General features: G+C 41.5%; 1 protein-coding gene across 1 annotated transcript; it reads left to right on the top strand.

Annotated features, from left to right (window-relative positions):
* The first annotated feature begins 14,898 nt into the window (after nucleotides 1-14,898).
* On the top strand, nucleotides 14,899-15,720 carry LOC113291342. The gene has a single exon (XM_026540888.1). The coding sequence runs from the start codon at nucleotides 14,899-14,901 to the stop codon at nucleotides 15,718-15,720; it is 822 nt and encodes a 273-aa protein (XP_026396673.1).
* Nucleotides 15,721-19,263: the final 3,543 nt, after the last annotated feature.

The following is a 19,263-nucleotide window of genomic DNA, read 5'->3' as shown; positions in this document are numbered from 1 at the left end:
GGGTTTGGTGTGAAAATAGGTTTGACCATAGAGGAAAGGTTGAGTGTGAGTGGTTTGTGTTTGCTTCAATACTACCAAAGAAGTCTGCATTTAAGGTTAGGTCTGTGAACTTAACCCATACTTGCAAGGGAAGGATTGTAGAAGACAAGATTCCCAATAGATCTGCAGACCCTCCATTAGTAGCCGAAGTTATACAAGAGCAGTTGAAGAATGGCTCTGGAAAAGTAATTCCAAGACCAAGACAAATTCAAGAGGATTTCAAGGCTTCTCATCTCATTGATATTACTTATCATACAGCATGGAAGGCTAGGAACTTAGTGATGGAAGCTAAGTATGGGAGTTATGAAGAGAGTTACAAACTAGTTCCTCAGTTTTGTAAGATGGTGTGTGACTCCAACAAGGATTCAGTTGGAACTTTTTCATATTGTAATACTGACATGGCTTTTGAGTCAATGACAATAAGCTTTGCTTGAGCTATCAAAGGATGGAAGGAAGGGTGTAGATCAACTGTTGGGTTAGATGCTTGTCATCTAAATGGTAAGTGTGGTGGTGTGCTGATGGCTGCAACTGGGTTAGATGGTCCAAATGGTTTAGTCACATTAGGAATTGGTGTTTTTCCTGCTGAAACAATTGAGAATTGGACTATGTTCCTCACTGACTTGAAGCCATTACTCTTAAGCCATGAAAAGCCATTGACATTCATTTCAGATAGGAAAAAAGGGCTTCTTGAAGCTGTTCCTGCTGTGTTCCCAGACTCATATCACATATATTGTTGGAGGTGAGCTTCTCTTAACTTTATTTGCTTTGATCATTAAGTGTTTGTTGTGTTACTTAGAGTGTGCTATCTAACTATAATTTTTTTGTTGTTTCAGGCACTTGTATAACAATTTCAAGCAGCACTTTAAGGGACAAAAGTTGTATAGCTTACTGTGGAATGCAGCCAAATGCTACAAGAAGAAACATTTCTATGTAATATCTCAGAAATATTTCTTACTGTTGATATGTTTATGGTTTGTATATGTGTTATAACCTGCTAATTTGTTTATGGTTTCTGTTTGTTGTATGCAGAAACATATGGAAGATATGAAGAAGGAGAATCCTGCTGCTGTGGTGTACCTTGAAAAGGCTGGCTTTGAGTCATGGTCTAGGGCCTTTTTTGATGACACTAGTAAGTGTGAACACCTAAATAACAAATTTAGTGAGTCATTTAATTCCATGGCAAAAAACCTTAGGGACAAACCAATATGTAGACTAGGAATTCTTTATAATCAGTTGGTTATGAGTTTGTTTCACAAAAGAAGAAAAGAAAGTCCAAAATGGAATCCAAATGGATTGGTTTACTGCTATGAAACTGATTGGTAAATTGTGTAAGTTGGTTGGTGCTTTTAAAGTAGACCCATGTGTGAGTGGTAAATTTTATGAAGTCACAAATGAGGGTAGCAAGGCAGTTTTTATTGTGAACTTGGAAGAAAAGCAGTGCAGTTGTCTACAATGACAACTCAGAGGGTTTGTTTGTCAACATGCTGTTTGTTGTTTGAAGCCATTCAGACCTGATTGGACAAAGTAAGTATATACTTTATCAGAATTTGTTTTTTGCATCTCAGCTTTACTAAGTTTGTATGCTGTTAACTATAACTGCCTTGTTGTTTTTTTGCAGGTATTGCTCTCATTATTACTCACTTGCTGCATACAGAGCCACATATGCTCAAGTTGTCTTTCCATTTCCTCCTCAAGAAGATTGGCCTGAGGTACTTTCAGTCATTTTGTAGCTCCATTTTGTAACTCAAATGCATGTTATTTAGACCTTGGGATCCCTTAGACCTTCTTAAATGTAATTACATTTTGTAACTCATTGTTATTTTTGTAGTTGGAAGAATATGAAAAGGTTGAATTGGAATCTGCTATCAAGATCAGGAAATCAGGAAGGCCTAGAGTTAAGAGGAGGAGAGCATGGGATGAGCCAAAAGTACCTACAAAGATATATTCATGTACAAGATGTAAATCAACTAGTCATAACAAAACTACATGTCAAGGTGGTGATGTTGGCAAGAATCCAAAAGCTAAGAGGCAGAGAACCCAAGTAGATGGTGCTACCTTCACATATTTTGACAGATCTGCTCCTCAGAAGAAGCAATCATCTCAACCACCTGGGATTAGAAAAACAACAGCTGCATCTTCTTCTAAAGCTAAGAAAGCTCCTGCTAAATCTTCTACAACTTCAAAGAAGAAGAACATGAGTCAGACAAAGAAGTGAATGACAGTATGTGGCTTGCAGTAATTAGGGTTATGACTTTTTAGAACAATGTTATTTCGGACCATCTTTATTTTGGACAACAATGTTATTTTGGAACAACTTTATGTATGAAATAGTACTTTTTAAATCATGTATTACATATGAAATGAAGCAGGTTTACATGTTAAGACCTTTTCCTAATTTTGTAACTAAATCAATCATTTGTTGTGTTGAATCTCTAACTCTCTCCTTTGCAGCAAGGAAGATAACATCTGTAGCCCATCTAAATGCATCACATTTTTGGCAGGTAAGGTAAGCTATTCCCTTGTTGTGTTGATTGTTGCATATCTTCAGGTACATTCTGGAATTGCAGGCTGAAGAGAAGCAAAGTTGATGGTGCAGTGGACAAATTTCAAAGCAGTGATCATCTACTCCACAAGCTTGGCAGCTTTTATCTGAAGGTAACAACACCAACTTGGATTTACAATGGTTAGAAGCATCTTCAAACCATTCAAAATAATTGCAGGTAGGTATTGTGCACTTTAAGAACATTTCCCATAGTTTTCATTTGTTGTAGATTGAAGCAATGCTCTTACACCATTACAGGGAACATGCTTGCACCTAAAATATAGCCAAGGACACTTTTGTGTCATGATTACCTTGTTCACACATAGCACAATGAGTGATGATTTTTTTCATTCTCACCTTATGGTTGTTGTTGTTGCTGCTACTACTACTACTACTACTACCTGGAGAGTCTTTTGCACCTCCACCATTCATTGTTTCTGAGTTTTCTTAGCTTATTGTGAATTTTTTTTGAGTTGCAGAAACATATGGAAGATCATGTGTATATATACAGGTTGAAGAAGATGGAATTGGGAATAAGACCGTTGGGAGACTAGATCTTATTGTGAGCCGTTGATTTTTCTTTTACATGGATGGTTAGATGGATGCCACGTGTTTCTTATTGACTCGAGTTGAGTCGGTGTTTCAACTCGGCGATTCAAGTAGATTCAACTCTATTTAGTTCAAAGGGCTTTTTAGACTTTTATTGCGCTGCCACCTAAGAAATAACGGTTGTTAACTGCCGTTTACCGTTTTTTACCGTTTATTGTATAAAATGGTCAAACCAAGGGCATTTTAGAAAGTTTAAAGAAAAACGGGGGCATTTTTTTAGTGTAAAGTTAAAAGTAGGGGTACTTTATCAAAAAGCCCAAAATATTACCCCTTTAGCCAGTCTAGTATCTCCTCAAAGAGGAGGCAAGTCCAATATGAGACATGGGGACTTAGGGGCTAAAGCCCAAGTCCACCAAAAAAGTGTCTATTAGATGGAAAGGACAAAGGAGGAATTAACAGGAAAGAAGGAGGTTTCGTTAGAGAAGGAATGACATTAGAAGTAATTAAAGAAATTTAGGACACATGGCATGATGTCATAAAAGGAAGGGGCTTTTGGAAAGTCTATATAAAGAAGGACAAAGTACAATGGAAAGACAACTCTCACTCTTACTATTATTAGAAAAGGTGAGGTCATTTGGTTAGATAGGACGGGTAGAACCTAACGAGAAATCGGGTATTAACATTTGGTGACTACACCCGGAGGCTCGTGCCTAGATCACCATGACACACCTAGAAGGCGCTATTTCGGGCGCGACAGAAAACCAAGCGGCCAATCAACCTCCTAACCTCGACGAGGTGACGATAGGGGATGATATCAGCGAGGAGGAAACGCCGATCCTGGGCGTTATCAAGCAATCATTAAATCGGGGATCCCAAAATAAAGAGGTGACGTCAGAGAAAAAGAACAAGCAAGCACCTCGGCTAGTGAAACCCGTATCGTACACTCCGCAAAACATGCAGAAAGAATTGGACGAGCGCGCAAAAAGGAGACAACAACTTGAAAACTGGATAGCACAGGCAGTAGTGGTAGGACAACGTACGTCTGAAGAAGCACTAGGGAGCGCACAACACAAAGGCGACAAGACGACAGTAACATTGTAAACAGAAATATCCGAGTACCTGGAACAAAACTATCACGTGGTAAAACAAGATAATCATTGCCGCGTGAATAGCCCATATCCAGCGCACGTCCGGGAATATGCATGCCCCGAAGATTACACATCTCCGAAGTTCAAAATGTATGACGGCTAAGGGAATGCGCGAGAGCACCTCAGCCGATTCCTATCAGCAATGAACGACAAGGCTACTGATGGAAAACTATGCCTGAAAGAATTCTCTAAGTCTCTCATAGGTACAACGTTCACTTGGTATGATAACCTAAAGGAGGAAAGCGTGGACTCCTGGGAAACTCTGTCTGCGCTCTTTCTCGGGAAGTTTTAACCGGCTAAAAGGAAGATCACGACGATAGATCTGAGCAATAGTGGGCAACGAATAGGTGAGGAAGTAGGAAAATGCATTTCACGTTTCCGACGCTTGACATTGGACTTCCATGAAGAAATCAACGAGGAGGTGCTTGTTGAAATCTGCGTACAAGTAATGATCCTAGCGTAGAATTAGAAGAAGCAGCTGAGAGGATCGCCAATTGCATAGAAAAGGCACCCATAGATTCTGCTTGGCGCACTACGGTCAGTACCGCGTCAGGAGCCCCACGCAATGTAAGACCTAATATTAGCAAGGAAAATAGATACCAACCCCAGATTGATGGCAGAAGCCGAGGGAGAAACGAGGGAAGTAAACGCGATTATAAAACGCCACTCCCTCTTCCTTGCGGCAAATAACGCGCAATTATATTCTTGAATCAATGGATCGCCTAAGGAGAAATTCAACTACCCCCGACCACAGTGGATATCAATAAGATGGATAAAAACTCGGCCAAGTACTGCCACTATCACCGAAGGATGGGGCACCCGACGGAGGAATGTTTCGCCATTCAGAGCATATTCGAACGCAAACAGGCAGCTGGAGAACTCGAGACAACAAGACAAACGATTACATACGACCCATTCCCTCGCCACTAACCCTAAAAAAAAAGAGAGTAAAGATGCGGAATACGGACCCGCAAGTTGTAAACACTTCTGTTTGGTAAGAAAATCTTCTTTCTCAAATTCCGACGAGCAAATATATCAAAAGGTCCTGGGAACGCCAAAGGCGCCTGGCCGACTGACAAAAGGCCTCGGAAAGCCAAAGGCGCCCGATCGACTGACAAATTCACAAAATGTCCTGGTAATGCCAAAGGCGCCTGGTCGACTGACAAAAGGTCTCGGAAATCCAAAGGCGCCCGATCGACTGACAATTTCACAAAAGGTCCTGGGAATGCCAAAGGCGCCTGGTCGACTGACAAAAGGTCTCGGAAAGCCAAAGGCACCCGATTGACTGAAAAATTCACAAAAGGTCCTGGGAATTCCAAAGGCGCCTGGTCGACTGACAAAAAGTCTCGGAAATCCAAAGGCGCCCGATTGACTGAAAAATTCACAAAAGGTTCTGGGAATGCCAAAGGCGCCTGGTCGACTGAAAAAAGGTCTCGGAAAGCCAAAGGCGCCCGATCGACTGAAAAATTCACAAAAGGTCTTGGGAATACCAAAGGCGCATGGTCGACTGACAAAAGGTCTCGGAAAGCCAAAGGCGCCCGATCGACTGACAAATTCACAAAAGGTCCTGGGAATGCCAAAGGCGCCTGGTCGACTGACAAAAGGTCTCGGAAAGCCAAAGGCGCCCGATCGACTGACAAACTCACAAAAGGTCCTGGGAATGCCAAAGGCGCCCGGTTGACTGACAAAAGGTCTCGGAAAGCCAAAGGCGCCCGATCGACTGACAAATTCACAAAGGTCCTGGGAATTCCAAAGGCGCCTGGTTGACTGACAAAAGGTCTCGGAAAACCAAAGGCGCCCAATCGACTGACATTCACAAAAGGTCATGGGAATGCCAAAGGCGCCTGGTCGACTGACAAAGTCTCGGAAAGCCAAAGGTGCCCGATCGACTGACAAATTCACAAAAGGTTCTGGGAATTCCAAAGGCGCTTGGTTGACTAACAAAAGGTCCTAGAAAGACGAAGGTGCCCAATTGACTGGCAAATTCACAAAAGTCCCACATAAGTCTCCGAACGTCAAAGGCGCCTAGTCGACAGGCGTTGCACAAAGGAACCAAAAGAAGCCAAAGGCGCTCGTACATTTTCTCAACCCCCTTGAACTAAAATAAAAAAATAGGCATGGCTTGTCCTTGCTCGTTCTCTAAAAAACGACTGATCGACCAGTGGATATACAAGGGCCCTGGCCATGCTAAAGGATCCTGATCAACCACCAAACCATAAGCAGCCCTTGAAAACACTCAAGATGGATAATCGGATGACAAAGCGCATCCGGATCCCAGGGATATCAGGCGCGTTTCATCGAATAAACAGACACGTATCGTTCTTACCTACTACGAGCAATACCCCGCTGAGTAAATTGGCGGGGATTAGGTACAATTGACAATGTTTTGCTTACCCGGTTAAACATATATATAAGATCCTAATAATAAATATGATCATGAAGGAAAGAAGTATAATCATCTAACGATCGGCGTACCCGATAATACGATAATGAAATAGTCAAACACCACAATATCCCACAATATAAAAGATAGACAAACAACAATCACGGCGCTTTAAGAGAAATCCCAACAAATGAAGACAAAGAACTGGCACAGGGACAGAGCGCTCCAAGCTGATCAGAGTCGCTTTAGCTTCTGACGTTTCTCCTCAAGCGCAGCTCGAACAGTTTCCTCAGCGGCTTCTGCCCGCAACACCTCATCAGTAGCCATTCCGACATCAGCAAGCAATAAATCCAATGCCTCCTTCTTGCTTGAAGTTGTCCCCGAGCGAATCTTCAACTACTCCTCCAACTGAGAAATTTGACTCGTAAGCCGATTACGAGGATCATTTCGGCCTTCACCTTCACCAGCAACTCCTCTAACCACTGCACTGGGAACTTAACATTAAGCGCAGATTGCACAGCAGCCTCCCAGTTACGTAAGGTTGTTGCGTCAATAGGATCATCGCCCACACGAGTAAGGCAGTCCGCGACCTCCAAGAGGTTTCTAGTCATGTAGCACAAAAAAGAAACAGTCAAGAGACCCTCCTTCGCCATATGACCGCCACCATGCTCAACAATATCCCTGTAAGCGGCAGCATAAACTGTCGGCACTAAAAATCCATGAACCAGAGTATGGGTAGCAGGGTCTACCCCATCCTCGGCAGCGCTCACTACCAAAGGGAAACGAAACCGTACATCCTCGGAATCTTCCGCTACAGCAGGAGCAGTTGGTATATCAACCGTAGGAGCATTGGCCTGCTTCTCCGAGTGAATGGACGAGTCGCCGCCATCCACTTTAATCCTCTTAGAGGATTCCTCGCCGCGGGGGATCACGGGTCTGGTACCATCTATATCGGGCCTTGTGGCCTCTTTTCGTTTCTTACTCATATCCTAATACCAGCGACAACATGTCAAAAAAAGGGGGGGCGAGGGGGGGGGGGACAAAAAAAGAAAAAGAAAAGGAAAACCAACCTTGGGAATCGACAAACCCAATGGAGTATCAGCGACCTTAGGACGAGATGCAGAGGAACTAGAAGACGATTCAGAGCTACCATCGGAACCTGACAAATGAGAAATAAGCACCATTACAAAGACAACTTAAATTTATAAGAAAGAAAACGAGAGAAAGGAAAAGAGAGAGGAATAACAAAAACAAACACGTATTGAATAGGGAATCATCTGCAGGATCATCAACGGTTAACTCCACGTGGGATGAGGACCCACCAAAAATTGACCGGCTAGATCCAGAAGGGCTCATTGATTGCAGCACGTCACTAGGAGATACTGGAGGCTGCCCCCTCCCACGAACGGTTTCAGCCCTAAGGGGGTGAACTGATATTACACGAAGGCGCAGCGACACCCAATCGGACCCCGAGGGAAGACTAACCCCTAGACTCCTCAACTGATCCACGAATGAAGGAGTCGGCCTGACACTCACAACCCCTGGAGGTTGCGACGCACCCCTCCGACGGCTTTGACGAGGATGCAAGGGCCCGGTGTTAGCAGAGGAACAAGGACGTGGGGCAGGCGATTGGTTTTACTCCCTCCTAGCTTTCTTCTTTAGACTACATTCAGTCCAATCACACTCAGGCATGTTCAAATATTCCTCTATCACATAAAAGAAGGGCTTCCACCCTAAGAGACTGGGAAGGGGAGTCTCCTGGGGAAGTGATTGCTGCCTCCCAGCTCATCAAAATAAAATAAACGAGTGAAGTGATAAATAACAACAATACAAGGTAGAGGAAATGACAAATACCTGAGATGCTAAGGGACCTGCGGGTGGCTTCACATTTTTCCGCGGAGGCTTGCTCTCAGAAAACGACCCCTTCTTCGGCTTCACGGGCTCATGACCCTCGGGTGGGGCCCAAGAAGTCACCACTGGATCCGATAGACCTTTGTTAGCTGGAACTAGGTGATGCTCGGCAGCTATGGAATCATCGAGTTTGATTCGGCCAGAAGCGTGGAGGTCCCGAAGATCATAAACGGTCAAATCACGAGGAGCAGATGATTCGCGTAAGAGGAAGTTCAAAGCGCGGTGCCGAATGAAGTCATGATACTTGTGGGCTCCTTCAGTAACCGCCAAAGGCCGTGTAGAAATAGGTTGTTTGAACGAAAAATTAACCCCACGATCAGAGAGACGGTCGCCTCCTTGAAGACGTAACGATTGAAGATAGTCACAATGTCTTCGATTCTAGAATTTTTCCGGAGGGGGAAAACTATGAGGAACTCCTTGGTCGAACCCCACTTGACGAGCCACGCGATCGGGATTGTAAGATACGGCGACGAACTTACCAGCATCGAAACCAGGGAGATAACCGGGCAACACCGCCATCACTGAATCAAAATCCTCCTTTGTTGAATCCAATTCCACGTCAAAAGAGGCAACGAAATCATAATGTGCCAGACCTGATCGACCTTCTTGATAGGGGAATGGCTCAAAATCCTTGGCCACATCTAAATGTTTACCAAGATCACCATGGGGTACTTTCCCCTTCAAATTCCAAAGGGCCATCCGCGGGTAGCCATAGGTGACATGTAGCTTCTTGACCGAACCATCATCCTGCTCTACATCTTCTTCACGGTGAACTGCGAGATCATTAAGATCAGGTGCGCACGGAGTAACATGTTCCCAATACAAATCCTGCATAAAAGAAGCCGGGATATACGTCTTAATTTTGTGTGATGAACCCACCGTCTGGAGATCTTGACAAAACAGATCGAGATGGAGGTATAGACTACCCAAGGACATCGGCGCCAATGGAAAAGAGACGCCGCGAGACAATAACACTGCCAGTGGAACGAGCTCACCCTTGATGGTATCCTGGACTGTATTCAAATATGTCATGGCAAAGACAAAATAAGATGAAGGCGCCTAGATTCGCACGGGGATTCTTCTCTTTGCGCTTAGGAGAGAGCACTTTCCCATCTACTATCTGGGGATCCAAATACTTCAACCAAAGAGAAAAAGAAGCACGACGGTTAACTTTAACAGACCATTCGGGACCAGCTTCTGACGGATTCGACGGACCATGAATTGCCTCATAAGCACGGATGGAGCCAGATAGCAGGCGCTTACCAGAGGGGAGCTCAGGAGGAGCCTTCCTCTCCACCCACTTGTCTTTTCCTTTCAAGGCGGATGAAGATCCCCCCTTCTTACTTGTGCCCGTGGTCGTTCTGTTTCCACTTTGTCCCAACGACACTTGGATCTTCTGCACTAGTTCACGACGGGAGTTATCTTTGCACTTTAGCAAATAGGTACACAATTATTTATCCTCGTCATTCAGCGCTCCAAAGACAACCGCCTCTTCATACGAATGACTGCCGTGAATTGGAAACCCTGTAAGAGCGACTACGTCTTCTAAAACGATAGTGGTTTCCCCCCATGTTGTGAGGAGAGTATACACGGGAGATCCCAACGGCAGAAAAGCCGTGTTATATCACGAATGCACCTATGTACTTCCCGCTTAAGAGACGAATCTATGGCTTCGTTAATACCTGCCTGGCGGAGAATAATCACATGTCCGGGATTAGAGCGTATGCGAGAGGCCCAATGCGGCCACACCGGGAGAGTTTTCGATTTAGATCGAATGTCGATGTCAGGAAGATCGTAGTCGTCCCGATGGATTGCCATCCGCGGCACGGTTTTAAATGCAAATGCATCCATGGTCTCTGACTCGAGGAGAAAAATCCATCCGGGAGCGGAAGGGTAAGGAAGTACAGGTGGGTTCAGAAGGCGAGAGGCTAGGATGTCATCTAGAGGGAAAACGGGTTTACCATCGCGGAACTCTCTTAGCCTTAAGGCGCTCTTTAAGGCAGGACCACTCGTAAATTCAGCATTGGTGTATAGCTTATTGTCCGTCAGGGCGGGTAAGGTGATCTCATCCCGATCGGAATACTCGTTCTCGTCAGGGTTCTCATTCCTGGGCTGGTCGGATTCACTAGACTCCTCGGATGAAGAACTACTGGAGGAGCTACTAGACATGGTGAGTGTATGGGTGTATTGGAAGAAAAGAAGAAAATCCAAGACTGAAAAGAAAACAAACTGGCAGTCCTATATATAGAGGGTCTTGAGGTTTGGACGTGGCAGTTATGCATTGGGAATGGTAACCGTCTGGAAGTGGAAAGAGAAAATCTAGCACGACGGAGGATTTGGAATGTCGCTGTATATGGGGAAAAACTTTGCTGTTTTTTTGCGGAATTGAGGAGATGATCGTGCGGAGGAGACTCCTTGAACCGAGCAAATGCTCAACCTCAAACAGATGCACTGCAAGAAGGGAGTGCTTTAATATCGAGAGATCAATCTGTAATACTCCGGCCTAAACCAAGACAATGGTCATTCCAGAGTCAACTCGATCACAAGAGAGGATGGGTCGATCTTTAGGAGGGAAGCTGAGAAATGTGTGAGATCAATGGTGATCAAAGATTATAGGTGTGTTGTGTATTCTGCGTGAAGAAAATAAGATAAGTTCTGATTGATTGAACGCTAAGTTCTTAATCTCTTGTTTGTCTGCTTGACGAGAGATTGTCCGTTGTTTCAATCATGATTCAGAGACTTATTTATATTGCTAGAATTGTAAACACCTTGATCCCATGAAGTGTGATAGTTGTTGGAGTCAAAGAGTGGGGAAGTGGAAATCGTGTTAAAACCAGTTGCTCATCGTGCGGAGACTTAGTTTATTTTCCACCCACTACTTTGCTAACTCCTCCAACTAATTGCACGACTTGCTCACATTCTCGTCGTGTGTATGAACACACGTGCCGTAGAACGCCAGACCAAAACCCTAGTTAATATCCCCCATGTGACACGATTGATGTCTCGTGATTGTGGAGTCAGTTGCTGACTTCATGGGACGATGAGTCCTTGTATTGCCGAGTCTTGATTTCCAAATGTTCCGAGACTGATGAATTGAACATGTATGTTGAGAAGAAGGTATCATTGTCGAATAAACGTTGATAACTTAAGACGAGCAAATTTTTTTGCTGAATTATTGAATATTGATAGTTGAACCAATATTCCTTAGTCTGAGCAAATATTGCTCGTCTGAGAAAATGTTGCTCGTTTGATGAATTATTGGTATCGGGACCAAATGAAAATGTTAATTTAAGATGTTGACATCTGAGCAGAGCATTAAGTGTTGATCACGGGATCAACGTAAAATTATTAGTATTTGAACCTGCTCAGAATTATGTTTTTGCAGAGCTATGGACTCAAAACCCTAATTTTTGATCAATTGATGATTTATTAAAAATCAATCACAGAGTGAAGGAGAGATCGCCTACATGGGATGATGGACCGTCCATGTAGTGCTTGTACGCTCGAGTGAGCAAATACCAAATTCTCTTGAAGACCAGGTAAAAAGATGATTAAATGCTGGTTTAATCATTTATTAAAATAGTGCTCGTCTCAGCTTTAGGTAATGAAACCTAATTATGAAGAGATGAGGGACCGTCCAAGAGGGCATGAGACCGGCCCTTGGTGGTCGTGGGACCAACTGGTGGTCGTTTGAGCAAACTCCAAGTTGTTTGAGAAAGTTTGGACCCAATATGAGCAATCGAGCAAATTAGGTCAAAATTGTTAAAACATGTGGGACCGGATATTTGAAATCCCTAAGTCCAGCCTTGGTCGGTCAAGTAGACATTCCCGTGTCACCACAATGTTCGTGTCTCAGTCCTGAGAGTTTCGATATTTTCTGATGCGCGTTTGAGCAACATTTTGAGAAAATATGAACGATTCATGGTTTTGCTGAAACTGAGGAATCTTCATGAGATGATGAAAATAATTAATAAAATAGGGTATTTCAAGGTGTGGGACCGGCCACGGTTAGAGCATGGTCGGCCAGCTAGCAAGTTCATCCCACAACACTTTTCCCAATTTTATGTATTTCCCCTGATGTGAAGGAAATACCATGAAACTGAGGAATTTCACGAGGTTAAGGAATTTCCATGAGATTATGGAAATAATAATAAAATAGGGATTCATGAAGTGTGGGACCGGCTATGTCCAAGGCAGGGCCGGCCGGCGTCCCATGGCACTTTCCCTAATTTTATGTTATTTTCATGGTTTTAGGGAAATATCATGAAATCAAGGAGTTTGTTGAAACTAAGGAGTTTCCTTGAAGTGAAGGAGTTTACATGAGATGAGGGAAACAAATAATATTAAAATAATGAGACAAGGGCGTGTGGGACCAGCCACGACTAGCCATGGCCGGCCGGCCAATGAGCCCGGTCCCGTGAGCTTTTCCCTAATTTTATGTAATTTTCATGGGTTTATGGAAATATCATGAAATCAGGGAATTTTCATGGGATGAGAGAAATAATAATAAAATAATAAGGAATCATGAGGTGTGGGACCGGCCATCGCTAGGGCATGGACGTCCGGCTAGTAGGCCTGGTCCCAGGACAGTTTTCCTAATTTTTATTATTTCTTTGATACGAGGAAACACCATGAGACTGGGGAGTTTCCTTGAGACGAAGGAGATTGCTCAAATGACGGTATTTTCATGAGATCAGGGAAAAATAACAAAATATGAAAAAATATAGAATTGGGCGTGGCACTGGCCACGACGTGACTGTCCGGTCAGCGAGCCCAGTCTCCTAGCGCCTTTGCTAATATTTTATTATTATTTTTTTTTCTTATTTTGCATAGGTTCATCGTTCCTTCGTGTTTTGTAATGCTCGTTCATGCATTCAGGTGCTCGTTTGTGCATTATTGATGAGTACACTTGCACCATTTTGGTCGGGGCTTACTCGATAGAGACTCAGACGCCCGTACGTTGAATATTTATTACTAGCCCATGGAATTCTGCTGGGAAGAACCACGAATTGAAGTAATGAAATATTATGAAGAACGTAGAATTTTCCTGAATATTCAGTTAATGAATTTAAGGATTAGAGATAATTAATTGACGGCTCTATACTAGCAGGCATGCTGTCTAGGAGCATTAATTATCTGAGAATTGAGTAATATGAGCTTGTTGAAGCGTCATATTTTCTTTATATAGTCAGGGAAAACATTGTTACATTCTGAAGACGTTATTGCTCTATACTAGCAGGTAAGTCGTCTAGGAGCCGTCTAATCTTTCGATTCTATATAAAAGTAATTACTGAAATTGCTCAGTATTCATGAGATACGCTGTTGCCTCAGCTGAAAGACTGCGCATCTGTATATACTCTGAGAGATAGTATTCTCACTCAGAGATTCATGCGGCATGAGCTTTCATGCTTCGATGAGAGACATGAGCCTCAATACTCATCATATTGCTGGATCAGGAGCATTACAATTATGGTTTTACGATTTTAATCCTTGTGGAAAATCCACCATCTACAGTCTCCCACGACCGCTAACCTGACAAAAGGAAAAAATCCACCACGTCTATGGATCGTGGGGAAAGGCGCTCAAAAAGGGTTCTTTGACTATTGGGTCATTTGGAAATTGACCCAATAGTCATGGGACTAATGTTGATATATAAAAAATATTACCCCTTTAGCCAGGCTAGTATGTCCCCAAAGAGGAGGCAAGTCCAACATGAGACAAGGAGACTTAAGGACTAAATCCCAAGTCCACCAAGAAAGTGTCTATTAGATGGAAAGGACAAGGGAGGAATTAACAGGAAAGAAGGAGGTTTCATTAGAGAAGGAATGGCATTAGCAGTAATTAAAGAAGTTTAGGACACACAACATGATGTCATAAAAGGAAGTGGCTTTTGGAAAGTCTATATAAAGAAGGACAAGGTACAATGGAAAGACAACTCTCTCTCTTACTATTATTAGAAAAGGTGAGGTCATTTGGTTAGCTAGGATGGGTAGAACCTAACGAGAAATCGTGTATTAACATGTACAATTAGTATCAAAAAAACACCGTTGGTGCAATGGTTTGGAGGTTAGTGTAGCGAGTTTCATCAGGTCTATGGTTCTAATCTCTTCACCATCAATCATTTTTGATTGATGTGAATGTGCGTCCAACACCTGAAATTCGCTTCAAAACCCGCGCGTATGTGCATCCCAGATCCACAATGTTTTACCAGTTAGGAAAATTCTAGGTCAATACATGGATAATATTGATATTCGCTGCATCTTTTGTAATCGTCCCTGTGAATCTTTACAGCACTTGTCTTTTGATTGTCCGTATGCAAAATCTGTATGGATGCTTCCTCATTTAATTGTCCTTATGCAAAATCTGTATGGATGCTTCCTCCTTCGACAGGTTTGAATTTAAATCTTACATCTGATATTCCTTTCCCAGGCTTATATATTAACTGGATTGCAGGAAACTTTACAAATAATGTCATTGAAGTAGTCACAACCAAATGTTGGTTGATATGGAAGGAATTATGTATGAATGTGTTTCAAGATAAATCTATTTCTAGTTTTCAGCTTTCTTTGGATGTTCTTAGACACTTAAAATTTTGGTATTCATCTTCTCTGAATACTACACCCAGTGATGCTGGACTTAGTCTTACAAATAGTCTAGTCACAAGCTATGTAAATAACATTGTTAGGATCTCAACCAATAATAGCACTTGGCTGCCCCCTTCTTTGAATCAATTCAAGCTTAATTTTGATGCCTCTTGGATTGATACAAATGAAAATGCTGGATATGGTCTAATTTTTCGTTCTTCAGCAGGAATAACTATCCAAGCTGGATCTGGTACCATCAATGCCGCCATCCCTGAAGAGGCAGAAGCTCTAGCTTTGCTTGAAGCAGCAAAGTGGGAAATAATCATGAACTGCAAATATTTTTGGATAGAGGGAGATTGCAAAGGAGTAATAGATTTTGCTCAAGGTCACAATAGCACAATTCACTGGAGAAACAAGGCCATAGTAATTGAAGTTCAAATAATTATACAGACTTGTGAGCAATTTTTGGGTTTTATTTTCAGTCATAGGAATAGCAATAATGTAGCAGATGATTTGGCAAAGGAGGCAAGGAAGCAGGCCACTACTAACAACAATGGAGACTAATGTCACAATTTCTCCTTTCTGCTTTAGATTTTGATGTTAGCTCTCTGGTTTCAAATGTAATCACACCTGAGGAGAACACCCTGTTGGAAGATTCTCATATTTCAGTTCCTTATACTGAGATAAGGGCAACCAACAGGGAAAATGGCCTCATGTAACTGTTTCTGTTTTGTTTAAATATATTAACTTTCAAAAGAAAAAATTCCATTGGATGCATTAAGACCTGAGATTGCTAGCCCATACTTGTTTAACCTTGATTTTTGAAAAAATTAAAATTCCATAATCATGTTTCTCCAACTTATTCAAATAAAAAAACCAATTTATTTTAGTTTAAAACACATAGCGTGAACTTGACTTTGGTAAGGCGATTTTGGCCAAAAGTCAAGGCGATCAGGGTTTCCAGTTTTTCAGGGATTTTGTCTCTCTGGTTTTATCCCTATGTATGCTGGTGGTGGATCCCTTCGTCGTGAAGATGTCTTCTCTCTATCTTCATCCTCCCATATGGTAGAGGGATTTGATATGGGTGGATCTAATTCTTTTTTCAAGAATTCTCAAGGTTTTCAAAATAAGGGTTCGTTTGATTTTTCTGGTCTGATATGTTTGTCAAGATGAAAGGGTTATTACCCGGTGCTTTTGTGGAATTTCCTACTCTTGGTTTTATTGATAATAAAGAGGTTGCTGATTCTTTTGTGCATTAAGACCTGATGTGTTAACAACAATTGAATCGTGCAGCTGGAATTAAACAATATGCACGGCCCTAACAATACAAAATGCATGAGCACCTTAAATCACTTGATAAAGCTAAGAAATATACTTGGCCACAAGAAACATGTATCAAATATATTGATGAGAAACAGAGGGGAGACTTGAAAAACATGAAACTTACCAGGATTTCCTCTAGATAGAACATTACTTTCAACTGGTTTAACAGTAACATACGTATGATTTTTCTTGGAAGAGCTTGCTGTATAGGATAAAAAAGATAATTGTTAGAGCACTGCTCGGTCGAACTCGCAAGCGTTGCTATCTCAAGCTTGTTTGTCAAGTTTAGTTTCCAAAACTATAAGTCTTGATTTCTAGTCTACTTATAGCTAAGTCTCGGATTAGGATAGTAAGTGTAGTTTAGCTTTACATATTCACATTATGATTTCTTCACTTATTCAGAAGTAATTCGCGAGATCGCGCACCCTTCATTTACCTAGTAGAAGTAATTCGACATTTATCGAATGAAGACGAAGAACTACTCAAGGGAACTTGTGGAACTTCATCAACAAAAGGTATGTGGAGACTTGAACTTATCTATCACTCAAAAGTCTATCTATTCTATCTCCTATTTGATACAAAAGTCGTATTGCTATATAGACTTCAATTATACACATTTGCTATTTCGAGCTGAGTTTAACTCACTTATCTATTTATCGAAATATGTTTTGGTAAGATTTCGCTTTAACCAAGTTCATCTTTACTCTTGACGAAAGTCATATTGATTATTTCAATAACTTGAAAATCGCTTTGATGCTAATAGTTTGTGGATAACAACTATTGTCATCCTCCAAGAAAGTTTCAATGGTTGAAATGAGAGTTTAGAACAAGTAACCATGTTTGGATATAAACATAGTGTGTATTCACATTTGTGTAAAATTCAAAACCAGGGGACCTAAGTATGTGTACCCGTACGCACACTGGTTGGTTGTTGGAAGTCCGGAACCTAGGTATGCGTACCTGTACGCGTACTGGTGGAAGTTTGGGTTCCGTGAATTTTTTCTGGAGTTTGGAAGTTTGAATTGGTAAGCGTACCCGTGCGCATACTGGCGTAACCAAACTCGGTCCGGCTACTTAGGTATGCGTACCCGTTTGCATACTTAAGTAGGTTACTTTCTAAAATCGGTTTTTTCATGAACTAAAACATTTATATAATAAGGAATGCAATCTTTTGCAAACCGTGTCTGTGATGTTCATGAATTGATTCGAGTGAATCAAAATCGATTTTGCTTCAATTGTGTCTTGTATACTTCTATGAGATCTAAGCAATTGAACAACTCTCTAACTAGTTTCATTTGAGTCATTTGAACTAGTTATGTTAAAGATGAATAAGGTTGATATGAAAGTGCTCATATGGCTAACCATTGGTTAACTATTGTCGAACCGACTAAGTGTACACATTTAGGTACGATTACTCAAACCGAAATGAAAATACATTTCATTTGTGTATAACAAGCTAAGTTCAATCTAACAGTTGAAAGATATTAGCTTGAATCTAATCAGGTTTTCATCTAATGATGAATATTGAATGCTTTGTTACCAAAGTAACTTAGATTGCAAACCCTGATTTGAAATCTATATAAAGGAGAACTCTAGCAACTGGGAAACCTAATCCCCACACCTCCTGTGTGATAGTAGTTGCATCATCTAGAGTCGATTCTCCTTTAACCTTAGGTTTTTCATGAAACCTTGTAGGTTAATGACTTAAAGACTTCATTGGGATTGTGCAGCCAGACCCAACTATTTTCTCTGTAGTTGCATGTTCTGATCTTGATGTTTTCTATTGTAATTGAGTACTATATTCTTTAAGATTTGCTAGAGATTTTATCTACGAAAGGCAAGATTGAAAGTAGTCAAAAACACCCTCGTCTCATCGTTTGTGATTCCAAAATATCTTGTTTCGTTAATAGATTAAGATAATTGTGAGACGATTGATAATACTAGGCTGTTCTTCGGGAATATAAGTCTAGTTTATCAATTGGTTCCTATTCCCCTTGATTTATCAAAAGACGGAACAAAACTCGTAGGTATTTCTGTGGGAGACAGATTTATCTATTCAATAGACTTTTCTGTGTGATACAGATTTGTTTATCAAGTCTTCGAATTTGGGTCGTAAAAACTCTTGGTTGTGGGTGAGATCATCTAAGGGAATCAAGTGCGCAGAATCCGGCGTGGTTATTGAGGCATAAGGAACGTAACTGTACCTTGATCAGTGTGAGATTGATTAGGGATAAACTGATTCCAGTCGGAAGTTAAATTGGAGTAGGCTAGTGTCTGTAGCGGCTTAATACAGTGTGGTGTTCAAATCTGGACTAGGTCCCGGGTTTTTTCTGCATTTGCGGTTTCCTCGTTAACAAAACTTCTGGTGTCTGTGTTATTTCTTTTCCGCATTATATTTTTTTATATAATTGAAATATCACGGGTTGTGCGTTTAATCGATCAATTGGTAAATCCAACCTTTTGGTTGTTGATTGAAATTGATTGGTCCTTGAACATTGGTCTTTGGTAACGTTCAAGATATTTCACTTGTATTCAATCAGACTCGCAAATTCCTATTTGTTTGATTGCGGATTGAATTGAGAAATTGAGATATAACTCATTGATATACTCTTTCTTAATAATGAGTCTGACTGTCTAGTTGATTCTCTTGAAAGTATATTGGAGTTAGTCCATACAGATTTCGAATGGAAATATTGGGTGAGGTTGTTTGACCCCCGATTTTTCAATAATCCTTAATTATTTTATGTACCACTTATGGAGGGAGAAAAATGCTAGATTTTTCGC

Source organism: Papaver somniferum, chromosome 6, assembly GCF_003573695.1.
Source record: "Papaver somniferum cultivar HN1 chromosome 6, ASM357369v1, whole genome shotgun sequence".
Taxonomy (NCBI): Eukaryota; Viridiplantae; Streptophyta; class Magnoliopsida; order Ranunculales; family Papaveraceae; genus Papaver; species Papaver somniferum.
This window is presented reverse-complemented; position numbering and strand designations above follow the sequence as displayed.

Coding starts and splice junctions, on each gene's coding strand:
- LOC113291342 (XM_026540888.1), top strand. CDS start 14,899: ATGGATGCTTCCTCATTTAATTGTCCTTATGCAAAATCTGTATGGATG.